This window comes from Dama dama, chromosome 2 (genome assembly GCF_033118175.1).
Source record: "Dama dama isolate Ldn47 chromosome 2, ASM3311817v1, whole genome shotgun sequence".
In the NCBI taxonomy this organism is placed as follows: Eukaryota; Metazoa; Chordata; class Mammalia; order Artiodactyla; family Cervidae; genus Dama; species Dama dama.
Window position 1 is genome coordinate 11,388,409 of NC_083682.1, and position 21,098 is coordinate 11,409,506.

Here is a 21,098-nt window from a genome sequence, read left to right on the forward strand (position 1 = left end):
AACAAAGACAGCAATGCATATCGCATGAAGTGGCTAGGAAGATGACATGAAACCATGAATGTTGAGTATGGCCCCTAGTTACCATTTTCATGATGTTCTTAGCAGTTTTTTTTTTTTTATAGAAGTAGGCAAGGTTCTCTGTCTCCTTAGATATCCACGCAGATCAGTTAGATTTTCCAGCCAAGCTTCAAGGAAGAGATTATGTATGGTTCAATTTTTTTGTATTCTGAGACGCTTCAAAGTCCACTCACCAAGGACACTGATGAAGGTAAAGATTTTATCGAAAGCTTTGTGTTTTTATCAGATCTATTAGTGGCATACAGGGGAAAACTAGGGTAGGTCAGAGCATATATAACTAGGGGCTCCTGCTCACCACTACATGCTAAGAACCCAAACTTCCCTGAGTACTTGGAGCCAGGAAAGAAGCATGAAGTGGCTTGTGCTCCTCGGGCTGGTGGCCTTCTCAGAGTGCATAGTCAAGTAAGTATGGGGACTGTAAGCTGCATCATCTTCCTTTCTCGGATTTTTCTTTTTTTCTTTTTTTTTTCATTTATTTTTATTAGTTGGAGGCTAATCACTTTACAATACTGCAGTGGGTCTTGTCATACATTGACATGAATTAGCCATGGATTTACATGTATTCCCCATCCCGATCCCCTCTCCTGCTTCCCTCTCTACCTGATCCCTCTGGGTCTTCCTAGTGCACCAGGTCCGAGCACTTGTCTCATGCATCCAACCTGGGCTGGTGATCTGTTTCACCCTAGATAATATACATCTGATTATTCTTCCACACATCAGGTTTAGATGGGAATGGGATATTTCCCTGACAGTATTAAAGTTCAACCTTTACTTGTTGATAAGTACCTTGCTTTAGGAACTGTGGATCCGAAGCGTCTTGGTGTAGATTTGTATGGTTGCACAACCTTGGGGTCCTGTCATGACCTATTGAAAATGCAACTCCTTACAGCTGTTCAGTGCACAGTCTATGCATATGTCTTGTGGAATAGCACTTTTCTACATTTTATTCAACATGTCCTCTTTCTTCCCTGTCTACTTCAGTGTGTATATGTCTATGTCTGCATCTCTGTATCACTATCTTTTACCTCTCCATCTCTTTGGAAGTCTCTGTGAGTGTATTTGTCTCTGTGTTGTTTTCTTTTAATTTTTCATTTGACTCATCCTTCCTTCTCGAGCCTCTGCATTTCCCTTACTTGTTGCCTATCTCCTGGATTCTTCTTTCAACTCCCTCTTCTCTTTCAACTTGGAGAAAGATACACTGTTTTATACACCGATTTATATCTGACAAGCAGTGTGACCACAGCCAACTCAGTAACCTCTTGCATTTCAAATTGCTCCCTTTTGAAGAGCATAAGAGTCCCCCTTCTACCTCCTTCCTTGAGGTTCTATGAAAAAGATACACTGGGATGGCAACAGCAATGCTAATGGCTATCATTGTTGAGACTTCCTATTTATCAGGTACCTTATATCCATCACTTTATTTACCCCCAAGATATTCTATTTGGAGGGGGATTGGACCGAGGGGGAGACTGAGACACCACATGGTCATATGGCTTATCCCAGATTGCAGAACAGAACCCGTAATTAAACCTATGTCTTTGTCATGGTATATGCATAAAATTCTGATAATAATATGCCTCATAAAAATGATTAGAAAATGCACAGGGCCATTACAATGACGGTTTTACCTTAACACTAACAGCTAACTGTAGCTTCCTCTTTGTTTTCTTTGTCAAATACTCGGTAAAGAATACCTCTAATGAGAGTGAATATCATGAGAAAAACCCGCAGTGAAAAAAACATGCTGAACAATTTCCTGAAGGAACATGCTTACAAACTGTACCTGACTTCTTCTCCTGGCTCAAATATAACTAGTCACCCCCTGGGAAACATAGAGGATGTGAGTATTTGAGGAGGACAGTGCTCCACATTGCCCCATGGTGCTCTAGACCAGCACTGGGGCTCCTCTCGAGGTGCCAGGTGCGATGTGGGGTTGGGGTTCCTGCAGGAGGCAGAAACACTGGAAAACAGGGACCCCACCCAGAGGAGAACACACTCTCATCCTCAAATGTTGGTCTTTGTGACTGGGCCCAGCAATTACCAGGTGGCAGATATATATCCATTTCTGTGTCAAAGATGTGTCATTAGTTTGAGGGAGACTGTTCCCTCTGAAATAAGTGAGTCAGTCAGTTACAGATGAAGAGGGAACTGTCACTGATCAAATGGTAGAACCAACAGCAAAGCAACTGTGAATCCCCAGGCAGAGGAATTCAGTTTCCAGAGAAGCAAGCACCACAGCCATACGGGTTACTGAACCCGTATTCCGTGCAAGGCCATAAGTATCTAATACAGTGGTTACTGTTTTTAGATTAGAGAAAGGGCTTATTTTGTCTTCAAGAATGCTCATGCCAGCCTGAGAGATAGGCATATTAGTAAATAGATGTCAAATGAAATGGTCACCTGTGTGGTGTTGATTGGATGTGGTTTGAGTTTAGAGGGAGTGGCTGAGGTTGACCAAGGAGGGCGTCCTGGAGAAGGGGGCGCTAAGGCTGGGTTTGAAGAGACTACAGAGCTTCTCAAATGAAGGCACCAGGACTTTCCTGGGTGTCCAGTGGTCCTGAGGTACAGTGGTCATGCCTCTGTGCTTCCAATGCAGGAGGTACCACTTCAACGCCTGGTCAGAGTCAATATCCTGCATACCATGTACCACAGGAAAAATATATCAAAAGCAGGCTCCTCTGTGACCAATGTCAGTGAGCTGCACGGTGGTTAGAAAGTGATCTCAAGAGATATGTGACATCCAGAGGGAGGCATGAGAGTGGGAATAGAGGGTAGCCAGTTCTGCACTAACCCATTCCCTCCTTTCCCTGTAGATGGTCTATGTGGGTAACATCACGATTGGAACACCCCCTCAGAAATTCCAGGTTGTCTTTGACACAGGCTCATCTGACTTGTGGGTGCCCTCCATCTTTTGCACAAGCCGATTCTGTTGTGAGTACAGATCCCTATACCTGGACCATCTTTCTCTTGCCCTGCCACCCTGTTTTGCACACTTGGTACCTGATGATACTTATCTCTTGTGTCTGCAGCCTCACACGTTTTGTTCAGACATCTTGAGTCTTCCACCTACTGGCTTACCCAAAAGACCTTCAGCATCGAATATGGTTCTGGAAGGATGAAGGGAGTTGTTGCTCGTGATACTGTTCGGGTAAGAGTAACAAATGCTGAGTCAGGACTGGCTATGGAGTGACCACTGCTTGCAAAACAGATGTAGGACCTTCTGGCAGGAAACTTCCTAGCCTAACTCCCATAGATAATCACCATCTTACCCACAGTATCCTGTCCCTGGGGAGGCAGTGCCCATGGTGACACAGGAGCACACAGTTTAGCTAACCCAGAGAGTAGCTTGAGATGGGGACTTGCAGCTTCTCTGCCCATGAGCAGTTCAAGGTTCATTTTGCTGGGAGTGAGAAGAGGGGAAAATAGCACCCACATTCTTATTCTCAGACTGTTGCAGGCACTTTCAGGTGATAACTGGTTTAGTCCCGCAACAACCCCACACAGCAGTTACTCTGATTAACTCATGGGACATATGAGGAAACTGAGGTGCAGACAGCAAGGGCCTTGCTGAGGACACACATATGGTAAACAGTGGAGCTCGGCTGGCTTTTCAGGACTGAAGTTGCTGTGGGGTGTTTGGGGACAGGATAAAACTGATCTGGGGACCCTGGGGGCAGTCAAGGGCTTCAGGTATCCAGACTGGGAAACTGGAGGCCTGAGAAGTTAGGGGTCCTGATAAATGAGTTCTCACTCTAGGGGGCCTTTCAGAGTCCAACAAACTTATGGCATGCTTCCCCCAAAGTACTTGAGTAGTTCCCCCTTCTTTCTTTCTCTCTCATGCACACTCAGACAAAGACACACATATCCCCAAAAGTGAATCCCCGGGCAGTAATTTCATAGATCCCTGCAAGCAAGATTGTGTTTTTGGCTTCTGTCTTCCTGGACAGATGCAAAATCCACAGTACCTTACAGAGAATGCAGTCCATTCCTGTCATTAGGTCACAGTGGTGCCAAAGAGAAGGCTGTCTGCTCTCAGCTCATTTTGTTCACAAGGGGGCACCGATGGGTCCTGGCCTGACTCTTGGTTGCCCCACCTGTTCAGATGTCACGAGGCCAATTTGACTCACTCAGGTGGTGTTTTTCAGAGGGGCAGATGTTTTAAAATTCACAGCCTCTCACAAATGGAACCCAAATTCTCATCCCAGCTTGGTCCAACCGTCTGAGGTCCACTGAAGACACAGCCTAGCCTCAATTCTTCTCTGAGGGTCTAATGGCAATGTACCCCAGCCCAGTCCTAACCCCAGTTCATGTATCTGTAAGTGGGATCACTCTTCTCTCCCACAGATTGGGGACCTTGTAATTACTGACCAGCAATTCGGTCTAAGTCTGGAGCATTCTGGGTTTAAGGGAATGCCTTTTGATGGCGTCTTGGGCTTGAACTACCCCAACTTTTCTTTCACTGGAGGCACCCCCATCTTTGACAACCTGATGAACCAAGGTGCCATTTCTGAGCCTGTTTTTGCCTTCTACCTGAGCAAGTAAGTCTGACATGGACAATCCGTTTCTCCAAATGAGCTGTAATTTGCTTTCAGGTGTAGGATATTTATAGAACACTTGATAAAGAAGTATCCTGAGAGATAATCTAACCCAGATAACTATGGCCCCAGGGCCCTAACTGGCTTCACCACTGGCTTTTATAGATAATATTTTATTGGAACATAACCCTGCTCCTGGGCTTGAGATCAGTAACTTGGTCTAGGGGGATGAGTGAGGAGGAAGACTAATGGAAGGCAACCGGAAACAGTTTGAAGGAAAGGGCATTAGGATTTGTTTATGAATTTGATAAGGAAGGAGAAGGATGGTGGGTATCTCTCCTTCCTCATTAGCATTTCACTGCGAGTCCAGGACCAGCTACCCAATTTGCAAGAGCCAGCGAAAAACAATAGTGTGGGACCGCTTGTTCAAGAAATATTAGGCATTTCAAGACAGGGAGAGCAGGGGTGGGTCCCTTCTGTGTGTGGGGCCCTTAGGACAGTAGAAGTCACAGGCCTTTGGAGCCATCTCTGGGTGACCTGATCCCATACCCTTAGCACTCCCAGGCCTTGATTTTCCTGAAAAATGACAAAGTGACAAGGGGAAAGCCAAAATGCTTCAGCACCCTGTCCTCTGAGGGTGTCTGAGCAGTCAGGTCACAGGAGGTCCAGGGCATCTTCAGAAGATATAGTGGGTGGAGCCCAGCCCAGTAACTCAGCTTCTAACCTCCTCTATTCCACTCATTAGCCAGTAACTGACCTTGGTCTGGTTCTCAATCGCTCCTAGCCTCGATTTCTGCATCTGTCCATGAAGACCTTATTAGGGCCTTGATGGGTGGAGAAGCAAAGCTCTCAGACAGTGATGTTCTTACCATCCTCCAAGGATCCCCCCACTTTCTCCTCTCTACAGAAGCAAGCCGGAGGGCAGTGTGGTGATGTTTGGTGGGGTGGATAAATCCTACTACCAGGGAGCGCTCAACTGGGTACCATTGATCCAACCAGGCGACTGGCGTGTCCACATGGACCGGTAAGCCTCTCCCTCTGAGGGTCAGCCCAAGGAATGCTCCCACTACTGTATATGGACACAGGCAGACACACACAAATGCATTCTCAGACAAATAGTCACAGAGACATAAACACCACCCACAACGACACAGACAGATACAGACACATGGAAACACACAAGCTGATGCATATAAACATGCATAGCTAGTCAGAGACACTGAAGCACATACAGAGACACATACAACACACATTCAAATAAACACACAAGCACATAGATACACAAAGAGCCCATGAGTTCATAATCCCCAGGCCTCCTGACCAGGGCTCTGACCAGGGTCCTCACAGGGTCCAGAGAGGTCTGTGCAGCTGGGAGAGCGCTGCACCTGCTGACCTGTGAGGCGGGGAGCATGGTCAGAGGACTCTGCAGTGTGGTGAACAGGATCAGGGAGGATTTCACCAGCCTGGACAGCATTATAAGATGACCAACTGTCCAGGGCTACCTGAGGCCAAGCAAGTTCTCAGTACAGATAAGTGTCAGTTTACAAACAGGGAAAGTCTTCAGAATATGGGGAAAACTGGTCTCCTTATGGAGAAGCTACCCAGCAGTCGAAAGAGGTTGGCTGCAGTCTTAAGACGTGAAAACAACTAATAAAAAAGTCACCCCACATCCCTGGGCACAGAGTGGGGCAGGGGCTATAACTGAGAGAATCAGAAAGGTGGGATCCAGGAGTGACCTGAGGACAAAAGTCAATAACTGATAGGATTCTGTGTGATACCCTCAGACAAAAGCTGACCTGTCCTTTGGAGTTTCTGTGGGCTAGTCATGTATTTCCTGGCCAGGATCTCAGGGTCCGAGCTGGTTGTAGGAGCAGTGCTGGGAGACACCCTCTCCCAAAGGAGCCCCTCTCTCCCACCACTATGAGAATCTGCTGCCCTTTGAATCTACATCTTCACCCTGTGGTTGACTGGTTATTTGTTCCCCACAAGATACAGCTCTCTGGATGTTTCTCATTATTTTCAGTCTTCATTCACTCATTGAAGAGACAAAATTTGGGCATCCACTGTGTGCCAGGTACTTTAGGGAGGCAATGAGAATAAAACTTGCCCTCACATCTAAGAAGGCAGATGCACAGAAATGACAGACACACATAGTGAATTGTGACTTTGGTACATGCTAGACGTGAGGAAGGCTCTACAGAGAGTGTCAAGAAGGGAGACTGATAAAAACCGGGGGAAAGTCTTCCTTGAAAACAATACAATTAACTGGAATCTGGAAGATGAGAAGAAATTTGCTAGTCAAAGGGGAAGGGACTCTTCTAGGAAGGAAAAGCAGCTTGTGTCAAGGTAGAAAAGATCCTGGTGTATTCAAGTACTGCATTCAAGGATGTCAAGGGAGGTGCCATGTCGAGGGCACATGAAGAGAGTCAGGGCAAGAGACAAAGGGCTGTTTAGGAGACAGTCGGGAAGGGAGCAGCTCTGGAGAGACTCAGAACGAACTCGATGCCCACTTTGTTCCACTGTCTCTCAGCATCTCCATGAAAAGACAGGTCATTGCTTGTTCTGGCGGCTGTGAGGCTCTTGTGGACACCGGTACATCACTGATCCATGGCCCAAGAAGACTGGTCAATAACATCCTGAGGCTCATAGGCGCCACGCCACGGGGTTCCAAGGTGAAAGGTCATGCCCCAGGGTCACTCCCTGTCTCCACACACAACAAGGATCTCCAGGGCTAACCTTTCTCCCTCTCTCTCTAATAGCACTATGTTTCCTGTTCTCTGGTCAATACCCTGCCCTCTATTGACTTCACCATCAACGGCATCAACTACCCAGTGCCAGCTCAAGCCTACACCATGAAGGTGAGGGGACAATACTGAGGGTTGGTTCTCAAACTGGAGCTTGCAGGAACCCCTGGGCTGCTGCTGGGAAGAGGGCGCCCTCTGCAGGCCGTGTCACACCATTGCAGATGCTGCTGAGCCTTGTGGCTGGGCCAGTGTCTCCCACAGAACCAATCACTTGAGAGTAAAGGCCCGTCTGGGACACTGATCATCCTGAAATAAATGTGGACATGCCACACCATGCTGGCATGGTGGGAGTCACAAAGCGAGGGGAACCCTGAGGCCCTCAGTCCTCAGAGAGGTTCAGTTCAATCTGAAGCCTTAGGTGCATGAACATGAAAGTCAGCGCTAGCAGTCCCTGAAATAGGCCATGTTACAAGGTGAATGGCTGGGGACAATCCCAGTGTGATGTCCGAGCATAAATTAACAGTCTCCCTTCCCTTCTCAAAGTTTTCCTGCTTTGGATCATAAATTACACGGTCACCCTAGATCTCGGCTGCTTCTTCCCCTTGCTCTGGCCAGCTGCCCCCTTTGTGAGTTGGGATACCTGACCCCTCTGTGGAGAGGTTGGATACTTAGGTGAATAAAGGGTGCACAGCAACTGCTCACCCCGGCACAGAGTGGAGGCTTCATGTCAGCCCCCTGTGGGAGTACATAGCAGGCTGATGGGCTCAAAGAAGGCTTTGAGAAAGGGAGGGAATTTCAGGAATTCTAAGACAACAAACTCATGGAGCCATATCGAGGGTTGCTTGGTTCTAGGCAACACTGCACTGGATTCCATGCAAATGGCATCCGAAGGTGCTCTGCACTGGGGCACTGGGGACTTACTAGGGGTGATGAGGGCTATGGACTGACCGGTGGGAATGGGGAACCAGAGTTTGTTACCCAATCAAGCCTGGAGTGACCAAAGAGGGTGAGTGTGGGCTGAAGGTTTCCCAGAGTTCCTGAGTTAAGTCTTCAAGAACATGTTGTGGGCACTGCTATATTTAAGATGGATAACCAACAACGAGTTACTGTGTAGCACAGGCAACTCCGCTCATTTATATGACAGCCAGGATGGGAGGGGTATCTTCGGGACCAGGATACATAGCTACATACAATTGAGTCCATTTAGTGTCCACCTGAAACTCCGAATATTGTTAATCAGCTATAATCCAATAAAAAATAGTTTTTAAATAAAGTTTGGATTGTGGGGATGCTGGAGGAGAACCTGCAGTCTCGGTAGAGAAAACAAGGAGCAAGAGTCAGCAGCAAAGAAACAGGGAGTGAGGAGAACCAGGAGATACTCTTGTTCTTTTCTCAAAATTTTATTGAAGTGTGGCTGATCTTCAGTGTCACCTTAAGTTCTGCTGCACAGCAATGTGACTCAGTTATACACATAAAAATATATATTCTTTTTCATGTGGTTGATCACTGCATATTGAATATAGCTCCTTACTCTCTACAGTAGGACTTTGTTGTTTATCATGCCATTGTTTCCCCAAATCCCAGTCCTCCACTCACCACACCCTTCCTCATGGCAGCCACATGTATGGGCCCTTTTTGGTTTTGGATGAACTCTCACATGCCCTGAATCTCATAAAACCACTTGATACTTACCAAAAGAGGGAAATAAAACCAAGAATGGTGCTCAGTCTGGATATTGGGCGGAGTCGCCGATAAGGGTCAGGCTGACTGGTGTGTGTCTCTGACTCCTCCAGGATTCTACTGGCGACTGCTACATATTCTTTAAACAGATCCGAGCGAGGAGAGCTACAGAGACCTGGATCCTGAGTGACGTCTTCCTGAGGCAGTATTTCTCGGTCTTTGATCGAGGAAATGACAGGATTGGCCTGGCACAGGCAGTGTAAACGCTGGGAGTGATTCAGGAATCAGTAAGACCACTCCTAACACACACTCACTCACAGTTAGGGCACTCCTGCCCAGGATGCTGATGAACTGCATTTGGTGGTCTGCACACCCTGTTCTCAGTAAAGAACAAAGGGTTTCACTTGTAATGGTGCTGAAACAAATGGGTGCGTCTGTTTGTGTTTGGGAGTGAAGTATCTAGAATCAAGTCTGAATAAAAATTGAGAGGAGCCCAACTCCAACTGGCTTCAAGGAAATGGGAGACTCATTGAAAAGATTCTTGGAATCCAGGACACAGGAATCAGAGCAAATACCAAGATCTCAGTGACTGGACCCAAGAAATCAGAAGTCATCAGTTCTCTCTTTCCCACCCTCGCTCTTTCCCTTTGCTCTTCTTTGGGGGTCTGAGCCTAACAACGTTCTTCCTTAAGGCTTCTACACCTAGTGAGGGAGTCCAAGCTACCTGCCCTAGGGTTTTATATCCCCAAGGAAGGCATCACCTAGTAAGGAAAGAAGCTCGGGGATATCAGAGTTCAATGGTGTCCTCTGTATGACCCACCTCAGATCACCTGAACAGCCCCAGATCAGCCATCCTGGGAGAGCCATGGGGTCCTATGACTGGGTTTACATGGTCATTGGCCCTGATCCAGCAGCACACATGATTCTCAGTTTCCTCCAGAACTACATGACTGAAGCTGGGGAGAGGCAGCCCCAAGGATCGCGACTGGGGGATGGTCTAGGCCATGGAAGAGTTTGTGATGACCCACCAACTCCACCACCTCATCATTTAGAGGAATTCTAAGGGGTAATGAAATCCACTCTCTTCATCCCATCTCAGATGATCTTATTACTGGGCTTCTCCTCCAGGGGAGTTTGGGTGAGGTAGTTCATGCAGAGCTGGTTCCCTTTTATTCCCACACCCCAGTCACCAGCTCTCTGCCACATATGCCTGCTCTGTCCTTTCCAGTCCGTCTTGGCAAGTGATGGCCCCAGTGGATCCCTGAACCATCCCCCTCCTCCAGGGCCCAGAATGCCCCTTCCTTGGCCTCCAATGCTGCTGGGGAGAATGCAACACATGTATCGGGGGACCCAGTGTACACAGAGCCTTCAGCCTTTCTGAGCTTCCTCCAGGGGTGGAGCTACAAACTCTTTGCTTGGATCTGCTATTGTTAGGCACTTTTGCAGGGGAGGCAGCCATTCTTTCCACCTGGAGGCCCTCAGTAGATGCCTCAGCTGAGACAGGAGGGGTCAGAGGTTGATTTCCTTTCAGATTGACTGGTTTGATCTCCTTGTTGTTTAAGCGACTCTCAAGAATCTTCTGAAGTACCACAGTTCAAAAGCTCAATTTTTTGCCTTTCACCCTTTCTTATGATCCAGAAGTATACCTACACATGATTACTGGAAAAATCATATTTTGACACTACAGCCCTCTGTAGCAACATGACTCTCTGCTTTTTAATATACTGTCCAATTTTTCATAGCCTTTCTTCCTTCCAGGGAGCAAGTGTGTTTTAATTTTGTGGTTGCAGTCAAGGTCCATAGTGATTTTGAAGCCCAAGAAAATAAAATCTGCCACTGTTTCCACTTTTCCCTCATCTATATGCCTTGAAGTGTTGGGACTGAATGCCATGAATGTTCAGTATGTTTTTGTGAATAGTTTTTTGAATGTTGAGTTTTAAGTCAATTTTTGCATCTCCTCTCCTCATCAAGAGGCTCTTTACTTCTTTGCATTCTGCCATTAGGGAGGTGTCATCTTCATATTTGTGGATGTTGATACTTGTCCCTGAAATCTTGATTCCAGCTTGGGATTTATGTAGACCAGCATATCGAATGAGGTATCCTACATAGAAGTTAAATCACAAGAGTGACAATGTACACCTTGTCACACTCCATTCCCAGTTTTAAATCTTTCAGTTGTTCCATGTCTGATTCTAACTGCCACTTTTTGACCTACATGCAGACTTTTCAGGAGACAGGTAAGGTGATCTGGTACTCCTGTTTCCTTAAGAATTTTCCACAGTTTGTTGTGGTCCACACAATGAAAGGCTTTAGCATAGTCAGTGAAGCAGAAGGAAATGATTTTCTGGGATTCCCTTGCTTTCTCTATGATCCAATGGATGTTGGCAATTTGATCTCTGGTTCCTCAAACCAGTTTATACATCTGGAAGTTCTCAGTTCATGTACTGTTGAAGCTTAGCTTGAAGGATTTCGAGCATTACCCTGCTAGCAAGTGAGATGAGCACAGTTGCATGATAGGTTGAACATTCTTTGAAATTGTCTTTCTTTTGGATTGGTTGAAAACTGACCTTTTCCTGCACTGTGGCCACTGCTGAGTTTTCCAAATTGATGGCATATTGAATGCAGCAGTTTTATAGCCTCAGTCCTTAGGATGTTTTAAATAGCTAAGTCGGAATTCCATCACCTCCACTAGCTTTGTTTGTAGTGATGCTTTCTACGGCCCACTTGACTTCACACTCCAGTATATCTGGCTTTACAAGAGTGACCCAAGCATCATCCCTATCCCGAATTTATGACCATTTTTGTACAGTTCATCTCAGCATTCTTGTCACCTCCTCTTAATCTCATCTGCTTCTGGTAGGTCTTTGACTTTGCTGTCCTTTATTGTCTCCATCTTTGCATGAAGTGTTCCTCTGGTAGTTCCAGTTTTCCTGAAGAATTCTATACTCTTTACAATTCTATTATTTTCCTCTAATTCTTGCACTGTTCACTTACGAAGACTTTCTTATCTCTCCTTGCTTTTCTCTGGAGGTCTGCATTCCATTGACTATATCTTTCCCTTTTTCCTTTGCCTTTCAATTCTCTTATTTTCTCAGCTGTTTTTAAGACCTCCTCAGGTAACCACTTTTCCTTCTCACATTTGTTTCTCTTGGGGATGGTCTTGGTGACCATCTCCCATACAATGTTACAAATCTCTATCCATAGTTCTTCAGACTACCCGAGCTAATCCCTTGAATCTAATTTTCATCTCCACTATATAATTATACTGGATTTGATTCAGATCATAGCCAAATGTTCTAGAGGTTTTCCTTACTTTCTTCAATTTAAGCCTGAATATTGCTTGCTTCTGCCTAAGCATTCTGCCAGATCACCACCCACCTCTCCCAGTGGGTGTGGAGCAAAAACAGACACTTTGAGGACAGTTGCCCTGGGCTTTTGCTTGGCGATTCACGTGTATAGGTGTGTGAACTTGATCAAGTCCCTTAACCTCAGTTGTCTCATCTGGAAATTGGGCACCATGATGATAATTCCACCTTCTAGATTGCATGTGTGCCTGCTAAGAACAAGTGGCACTGAGAGGGCTTTCTGGGTTCCTGAGTCTAGAACAAATGTGAATTATCCTCCCACTCGGGGAGAAGGAAATCTTCTGTTTAGAGATTATGGCTGCCATGCCCAAGGCTAAATATTGATTCAAGCCAAATGACCTCTGTTTTTGAACCATGACACAGAACTCTGACTGAGTCGATGCTTCTGCTTTCTCCAACAAGAGCTAATGATTACTGGCTCAGATTACTCCCTTACAGCCTTACCTGTCAGCCTTTCCTTGCCAACTACTTCTAGCCTGAAATTGCACTGCATGGAGAATTGTAAGGCTTTTGGTCTCTTATCAGTTTCCCACATCTCCAGCATAGCAACAAGTAGCTGTTATGGCTACTTGTCATAGCATCAACTATGGCAACCTGTACAGTCCAATCTCAGCCTGTTAAATGAAATTGTCCCCATTTGGCCCCTCATGTTGAAATTATCTACAGTTGCATTAGAAACCTTCCTATGCTTGCTGTTTAACGACAAAATATGTGTGGACCTCATCTAGTTTTCTTTCCCAAGCATGATCCCAATCATGCAGTGGAGTAACCAGACATTGAGTCATCTAATGATCCACAGGAATTGGCAAAAGTAAACCACCCATCATGCATTTCTCGCTTGCCCCAAAATACCACTGAAGTGATCTGCTGCAACAATGGGATACATGGACATGTACACTCCAGAAGGGACACTTTTTATGGATTTGTTTTCCACCTAGTGCAGACTGTTTACCACATGCCTCATTCTCCAGCAGCTGCTCTCCTGGTTTTTGCAGACACAGCCCACTCCAGTTTCCTTCCACATCCCTCAGTGAAATCTAGAGCACAAACTCAGTCAAAGCTCTCACTCCTGCACAAAACAGTTCTTTGCTTTTTTAGAAAACAATGTTTGGTCACACATTCAATATCTTGTGCTCCTTGCCCAGGATTCAAGGACCTGCACCAGAGAATGGGAAGCCTCCCCTTCCACCTAAATCTTTCTCCACTCCCACCAGGCCCAGAGGCTTCACTGGACCCTCTGTTCTCATTGGTATTATTCAGTTGCTAAGTCATGTCTGACTCTTTTTGATTACATGTATGGCAACAGAACAGGCTTCCCTGTCTTTCACTATTTTGTGTAGTTTCCTCAAACTCATGTCCATGGAGTCGGTGATGCCATCTCATCATCTCATCCCTTTGATCCCTCTCCTTCTGCCTACAGACCCAGCATCAGGGTCTCTTCCAATGAGCTGGCTATTCACATTAGATAGCCTAAGTGTTGGAGCTTCATCTTCAGCATCAGTCCTTCCACTGAATATTGCTCTACCACTTCCAAAACAAAACTCATGTTTCCAATCATCTAACAAAGTTGAGGATTGATAAATTTTAATAGAACAGGGATCTTGTCCTCTGGGAAATCCCAGCATTGTTGCCCTGCCTGTCTCTTACCATTCTCTCCACCTGAAATAGAACTGCTTCCCTACAGCTTCTCCAGCTTGAAACGGCCTGCCGATCCATCATTGTCAGCTACCCAGGAATCGTTCCCTCCTCCGTCCCCAAAGACTTCTGCCTGCTCCCTGATTGCCCTCTGTACATCAGTTCAGTTCAGTCTCTCAGTCATGTCCAACGCTTTTTTATATCTTGGGGTGCAGCACGCCAGAGTTCCCTGTCCATCACCAACTCTGACAGCTTGCTCAAACTCATGTTCATCATATCAGTGATGCCACCCAATAATTTCATCTTCTGTCTTCCCCTTTGCCTCCTGCCTTTAATCTTTCCCAGCATCAGGATCTTTTCTAATGAGTCAGTTCTTCCAATCAGGTGATCAAAGTATTGGAGATTCAGCTTCAGCATTGGTCTTTCCAAAGAATACTCAGGACTGATTTCTTTTAGGATGGACTGGTTGGATCTCCTTACAGTTCAAGGGAGTCTCAAGAATCTTGTCCAAACGACAGTTCAAAAGCATCAGTTCTTTGGTACTCAGCTTTCTTTATGGTCCAACTCTCACATCCACCCACGATTTCTGGAAAAATCCACAGCTTTGACTGTACAGAGGTTTACTGGTAAAGGAATGTCTCTGCTTTTTAGTATGCTGTCAAGGTTTTTCACCATTTTTTTTTTTTTTTGGTTTTTTTGTTTTTTTCCCAAGGAGCAAGTGTCTTTTTTTCCCACAGCTGCAGTCCCTATCTGCAGTGATTTTGGATCCCAAGAAAATAAAGTCTGTCCCTGTTTTCATTGTTTCTCCATGTATGTGCCATGAAGTAATGGAACTGGATGCAATTATCCTTGTTTTTTGATCTCTATGTACAACAACAAAGCCATCCACAAGAAAATGAAATACAAAAAGGCAAAATGGTTGTCTGAGGAGACCTTACAAATAAGAAAGAAGAGAAGCAAAAGTCAAAAGAGAAGAGAAACACACACCCTGTGAGTGTAGAGTTCCAAAGAATATCAAGAAGAGATTTAACAAAAGCCATCCTAAGTGATTGGTGCAAAGAAATAGAGGAAAAAAATAGAATTTGAAAGATCAGAGATCTGCTCAAGAAAATTAGAGTTAGGGAAGGAATATTTCATGCAATATGGGCACAATGAAAGCCAGAAATGGCATGGATCTAGCAGAAGCAGAATATATTAAGAAGAGGTTGAAAGAATATATAGAAGAACTCTACAAAAAAGATATTAATGACCCAGATAACCACGATGGTGTGATCACTCACCTAAGGCTAGACATCCTGAAATGCACAGTCAAGGGGGCCTTCAGAAGCATAACTATGAGCAAAGCTAGTGGAGGTGTTGGAATTGCAGTTGAGCTATTTCAGATCCTAAAAGATGATGCTGTGAAAGTGCTGCACTCAATATGCCAGCAAATTTGGAAAACTCAGCAGTGGCCACAGGACTGGAAAGGTTGTTTTGATTGCAATCCCAAAGAAAGGCGATTTCAAAGAATGTTCAACTACCACACAGTTGCACTCATCTCACATGCTACCAAAGTCATTTCTCCAAGGAAGGATTCAACAATACATGAACTGTGAAATTCCATATGTTCAAGCTGGATTTAGAAAAGGTAGAGGAACCAGGGATTAAATTGCCAACATCCACTGGATCAGAAAAAAACCAAGAGAATTCCAGAAATGCAGCTAGTTCTGCTTTATTGACAATGCAAAAGCCTTTGACTGTGGATCACAACAAACTGTGGCAAACTTACAGAGACTGGAATACCAGACCATCTTATCTTCCTTCTGAGAAATCTGTATGCAGACCAAGAAGCAACAGATAGTACTGAACATGGAACAACAGACTGGCTCCAAATTAGGAAAGGAGTACATAAAGGCTGTATATTGTTGAGAGAGTCAATTCCTAGGCATATTGATAAGAAGTTCAGGGGTCCCCAAGGAGAGATGGGTCTGGTATTTTCAAGGAGGAAGACAGGACAAACTTTTTTTGTCCCTCTACATTCCTTAGGATTATATAATGATTATGTATCCTGCTTGAGGACAGTCTCCGGATAAAAACCTTCTGGCTAATCCTGTTATCTTCAGGTGTAAATTATGGGAGTAGGTCTACTGAGGTCTTTACAACCTCCAGACATTATTTTGATTCACTGTAATAACTAATTAGAGAGTATATAACTCCATGGCTAACACTAGCAAAGGGGTACTCTTTCTGCCCCCTTCTGATGCCTACGCCAGACACTTTCTCTATCTCATTTATACTTTAATGAAACTTTATTACACAAAAGCTCTGAGTGATCAAGCCTCTTCTCGGGCTCTGGATTGAATTCTTCTCCTCTGGAGGCCAAGAATCCTGGCATCTTTACATGGTTCAGCAACAACCTTTCATCTTGGGGGGATTCTTCAAGACAAGGTAAGGATGCTTGGAGCTCTAGTTCCTTGTTCTCCTACAGAACACTTTTTCTGCTCTACTCTACTAACTCTATGGTGTGCTTGTGTGAATGAATGACATGCCCTGCACAAACAGGTGTGGAGCCCTGCTTGCGGTTCCGTGGTGACCTCACACGGCTTATGGCAGATACCAGTTGGGGGTTTATACCGACCTGCCAATGCCAAGAGGCACCCATGGCTTCTTTGGGGGACCCACCAGAAATGGGCAAAATGTGTGGACTGAAATATCCTTTTCAGTCAAACTTTTCGGTCTCTTTGACCATTTCAGAACTCCTTGGAATTAGAAGTACTAACCTAATCTGTCGGATCATAGACTGTCGAGGGACCTGTGATCTATGCTATTACTGTGTACAATGACTCAGAAGACGTTTTAAACTTTCTGGCAGGTTACAAGACATCAAGAAAGAAGGCTTAGCTGTAGCATTTGTTGTAAAGCTGATTTGGTGGTGCTGAATTCTCTTAACTTTTGCTTGTCTGTAAAGCTTTTGATTTCTCCATCAAATCTGAATGAGAGTCTTGCTGGGTAGAGTATTATATTTGGTTGTAGGTTCTTCTCTCATCATTTTCAATATATCATGCCATTCCCTTCTGGCTTGTAGAGTTTCTGTTTAGAAATCAGCTGATAACCTTACGGGAATCCCCTTTTTTGCTGTTTGTCGTTTTTCTCTTGCTGTTTTAATATTTTATATTTGTCTTTAATCTTTGTTAGTTTGATCACTGTGTTTTGCTGTGCTTGCTCCTCCTTGGGTTTTTCCTGCCTGGGACTCTCTGTGCTTCCTGGATTTGGTTGACTATTTCCTTTCCCATGTTAGGGAAGTTTTCAGCTATTATCTCTTCAAATATTTTCTCGGGTCCTTTCTCTCATCTCCTTCTGGGACTCCTAAAATGCAAATGTTCTTGCATTTAATGCTGTCCCAGAGGTCCCTTAGGCTATCTTCATTTTTTTTTTCATTCTTATTTCTATATTCTGTTCTGCATCAGTGATTTCCACCATTCTGTCTCCAGGTCACTTATCCTTATCTGTTCTGCCTCAGTTATTCTGCTATTGATTCCTTCCAGTGTATTCCTTCCTCTCTTTATTCTTTAGTTCTTCTAGGTCTTTGGTAAATGTTTCTTGCTTCTTCTCCATTATTTTTCCAAGATCCTGGATCATCTTTACTATCATTATTCTGAATTTTTTTTTTTTTTTCTGGAAAGTTGCCTGTCTCCACTGCATTTATTTGTTTTTGTGGGGTTTTATCTTGTCCTTTCATCTGGGACATAACCTGCTTTTTCACCCTGATTAACTTTCTGTAATATGGTTTTCATTCTAGCCACTGTGGGATTGTGGTTCTTCTTCTTATGTCTGCCCTTTGGTGGATGAGGCTAAGAAGCTTGTGTAAGCTTCCTGATGGGAGGGACTGGCATAGGAAAACTGGGTCTTGCTGGTGGGCAGGTCTCAGTAAAGCTTTAATCCAATTATCTGCTGATGGGCGGGGTGATCCCTCCCTATTAGTTTTTTGGCTTGAGGCAACCCAGGCCTGGGGGCTGCAGGCTCTATGGTAGGGTTGATGGCGCCCTCCAAGGGGCCCTTCCAGGACTGCTGCTGCCAGTGCCCCTGTCCCCTCGGTGAGCCACTCACCCCACGCCTCTGCAGGAGACCCTCCAACAGCAACAGAGGTATATAGAAAACCCCAGCCCCATGGCCTGTTACAATGAACTGCTCCAGCTGGAGTTTGGAGACGTGCGCTCACAGCTGAAACTCAGGGCTTGTAACTCAATGTTTGCTGCATTAGAGAAAAGTCAAGAAGCAATTGAAATTACAAGTGAAGACCACATTATCCAGTATGCAAATCCAGCGTTCGAAACAACAATGGGCTATCAGTCAGGCGAGTTAATAGGGAAGGAGATAGCAGAAGTGCCTATAAATGAAAAAAAGGCTGATTTGCTCGATACTATAAATTCATGCAAGGAATGGCAAGGAATTTACTCTGTCAGGAAGAAAAATGGAGATAACGTACAACAAAATGTGAAGATAATACCTGTCATTGGACAGGGAGGAAAAATTAGACACTATGTGTCCATTATCAGAGTGTGCAATGGCAACAATAAGGCGGAGAAGATAGCTGAAAGTGTTCAGACTGACAGTTACACAGCTCACTTGTGGGCAAGACTGCGAGAGATCAACGGCTGGCTGCAGCCAGCGCACTGCTCCTGTCCTTGACTGCCAGGGAGTTCCTCTTTACCTCCGAGGTGCTGAGGGTGTTGAGCAGATAATCAGTCAGGCAAACATAAAGACAGGAGAAAAAGCTCCCTAGATGTCAAAACTGTTGCCTCTCGAACAAATGAAGTTTCCAGCCAGAGACGACACTCTTCCATGGCCCGGATTCATTCCATGACGATCGAGGCGCCCATCACCAAGGTCATCAATATCATCAATGCTGCCCAGGAAAGCAGTCCCATGCCTGTGACAGAAGCCTTAGACCGTGTGCTGGAAATTCTAAGAACCACTGAATTATATTCACCCCAGTTCGGTGCTAAGGACGATGATCCTCACGCCAACGACCTCGTCGGGGGCTTGGTGTCTGATGGTTTGCGAAGATTATCTGGAAATGAATATGTTCTTTCAACAAAAAACCTTCAGCAGGTTCCCAGCAGCATCATCGTCCCCGTCTCCCTTCACGATGTCCCATCACAGATAACTCGGGCCATGGAAAAGGAGGAATACTGGGACTTCAATATTTTTGAACTGGAGGCTGCCACTCATAAAAGGCCTTTGATTTACCTTGGTCTCAAAGTGTTCGCTCGCTTCGGAGTCTGTGAATTCTTAAAATGCCCCGAGGTGACACTGAGATCCTGGTTACAGATGATTGAAGCCAATTATCACGCTTCCAACCCCTACCACAACTCCACACACTCTGCTGATGTGCTGCATGCCACTGCCTACTTTCTGTGCAAAGAGAAGATCAAGCAAACTTTAGACCCACTTGATGAGGTCGCTGCGCTCATCGCAGCCACTATCCACGATGTGGACCACCCCGGGAGGACCAACTCCTTCCTGTGCAATGCTGGGAGCGAGCTGGCCATTCTGTACAACGACATGGCTGTGCTGGAGCACCACCATGCGGCCTTGGCCTTCCAGCTGACCACCAGCGATGATAAATGCAACATCTTTAAAAACATGGAGAGGAATGACTACCAGACGCTGCGCCAGGGTATCATCGACATGGTCTTAGCCACAGAAATGACAAAGCACTTTGAGCACGTCAACAAATTTGTCAACATCATCAACAAGCCCTTGGTAGCATTAGAAGAAGAAGGGGAAACTGATAAAGATCAAGAAGCCATAAACACCATGCTCAGGACTCCAGAGAACCGGACTCTGATCAAACGGATGCTGATCAAGTGTGCTGACGTGTCCAACCCCTGCTGGCCCCTGGAGCAGTGCATCGAGTGTGCCGCATGCATCTCAGAAGAGTATTTCTCTCAGACAGACGAAGAGAAGCAATGGGACTTGCCTGTGGTGATGCCAGTTTTTGACAGAAATACCTGCAGCATCCCCAAATCCCAGATCTCCTTCATCGACTACTTCATCACAGACATGTTTGACGCCTGGGACGCCTTTGTAGACCTGCCCGAGTTAATGCACCATCTCGACAACAACTTTAAATACTGGAAAGGACTGGACGACATGAAGCTGCGGAGCCTGCGCCCGCCCCTCGAATAGCGCGGTACCCCGTGGTCACCGGGGACTCCTGAGGGCGGCCAGCGTTCCTTTCAGTATTAGCCAATCAGCCCCCTGACGCACAGAGCCTGCGAGAGCACCCAGGGTCACCTTCCTGAACTACCTGATGCCATTGCCGTAGAGTGAGGCTTCCTTCACTCACTGCGTCAGCCTGCTACCAGGGCTCCGCAGAGAGTCTCAGAGAACACGGCTTGCATCAGCATCCATCTGTCCAAACCTGAGCTCGGGAGGCCCAGCCAAGGACGCTAACGGAGTTTCTGCCGGTGACAGAGAATGTCTTGTTGCAGTTGCTCTCGATTATGTTCAGCACTTAGGAACAGCTAATGGCAATTGGATCTTTTCCACATCATAGAAGGTGCAATCACTCACTTTGGAACACTACTGAAAATGACTTCTCTTTTAAAATTAAATGGCAAATGAAAAAGAAAAAAAAAAAAAAAAAAGAAAGAAGGCTCAGCTTTGTCAACAATCTGTTAAATATCTGGGCTTAATCATATCAGAAGAGACTAGGGCCATAGGACTGGAGAGAATGAAACCTATACTAAATCATCCCCTACCTATGACTTTAAGAGAATTGAGAGGATTTGGGGGAATCACTGGCTATTGTCACACTTGGATTCTGGCTTATGGGGAACCTGCCCGGCCTTTATATAAACTTATAGCTGAAAGTCAGCAGGCCCAAACTGAGGAACTGGTTTGGTCTGCAGATGCTCAAAAGGCTTTTAAGGTTCTTCAGGTTGCCCTCCTGCAAGCTCCCGCTCTGAGCTTGCCCAGAGGGTCAGAATTTAATTTGTTTGTCACTGAAAGAAAAGGTGTGGCCTTGGGAGTTTTGACACAACCCCGAGGGCCTCACCAGCAAACTATTGCTTATC

General features: G+C 45.5%; 2 protein-coding genes across 2 annotated transcripts; both read left to right on the forward strand.

Annotated features, from left to right (window-relative positions):
- Positions 1–379: 379 nt before the first annotated feature.
- LOC133066233 (pregnancy-associated glycoprotein 1-like) lies at positions 380–9,300 on the forward strand. The gene is made up of 9 exons (XM_061157086.1): positions 380–480; positions 1,768–1,918; positions 2,892–3,009; positions 3,108–3,226; positions 4,423–4,616; positions 5,521–5,637; positions 7,144–7,285; positions 7,373–7,471; positions 9,151–9,300. The coding sequence occupies exons 1-9, from the start codon at positions 380–382 to the stop codon at positions 9,298–9,300; spliced, it is 1,191 nt and encodes a 396-aa protein (XP_061013069.1).
- Positions 9,301–18,162: 8,862 nt separating this feature from the next.
- On the forward strand, positions 18,163–20,567 carry LOC133072788 (high affinity cAMP-specific and IBMX-insensitive 3',5'-cyclic phosphodiesterase 8A-like). Its single transcript, XM_061166336.1, has 3 exons — positions 18,163–18,628; positions 18,686–18,691; positions 18,752–20,567. Exons 1-3 carry the CDS (start codon positions 18,184–18,186, stop codon positions 20,206–20,208), a joined length of 1,908 nt encoding a protein of 635 aa, XP_061022319.1. The 5' UTR covers positions 18,163–18,183; the 3' UTR covers positions 20,209–20,567.
- Positions 20,568–21,098: the final 531 nt, after the last annotated feature.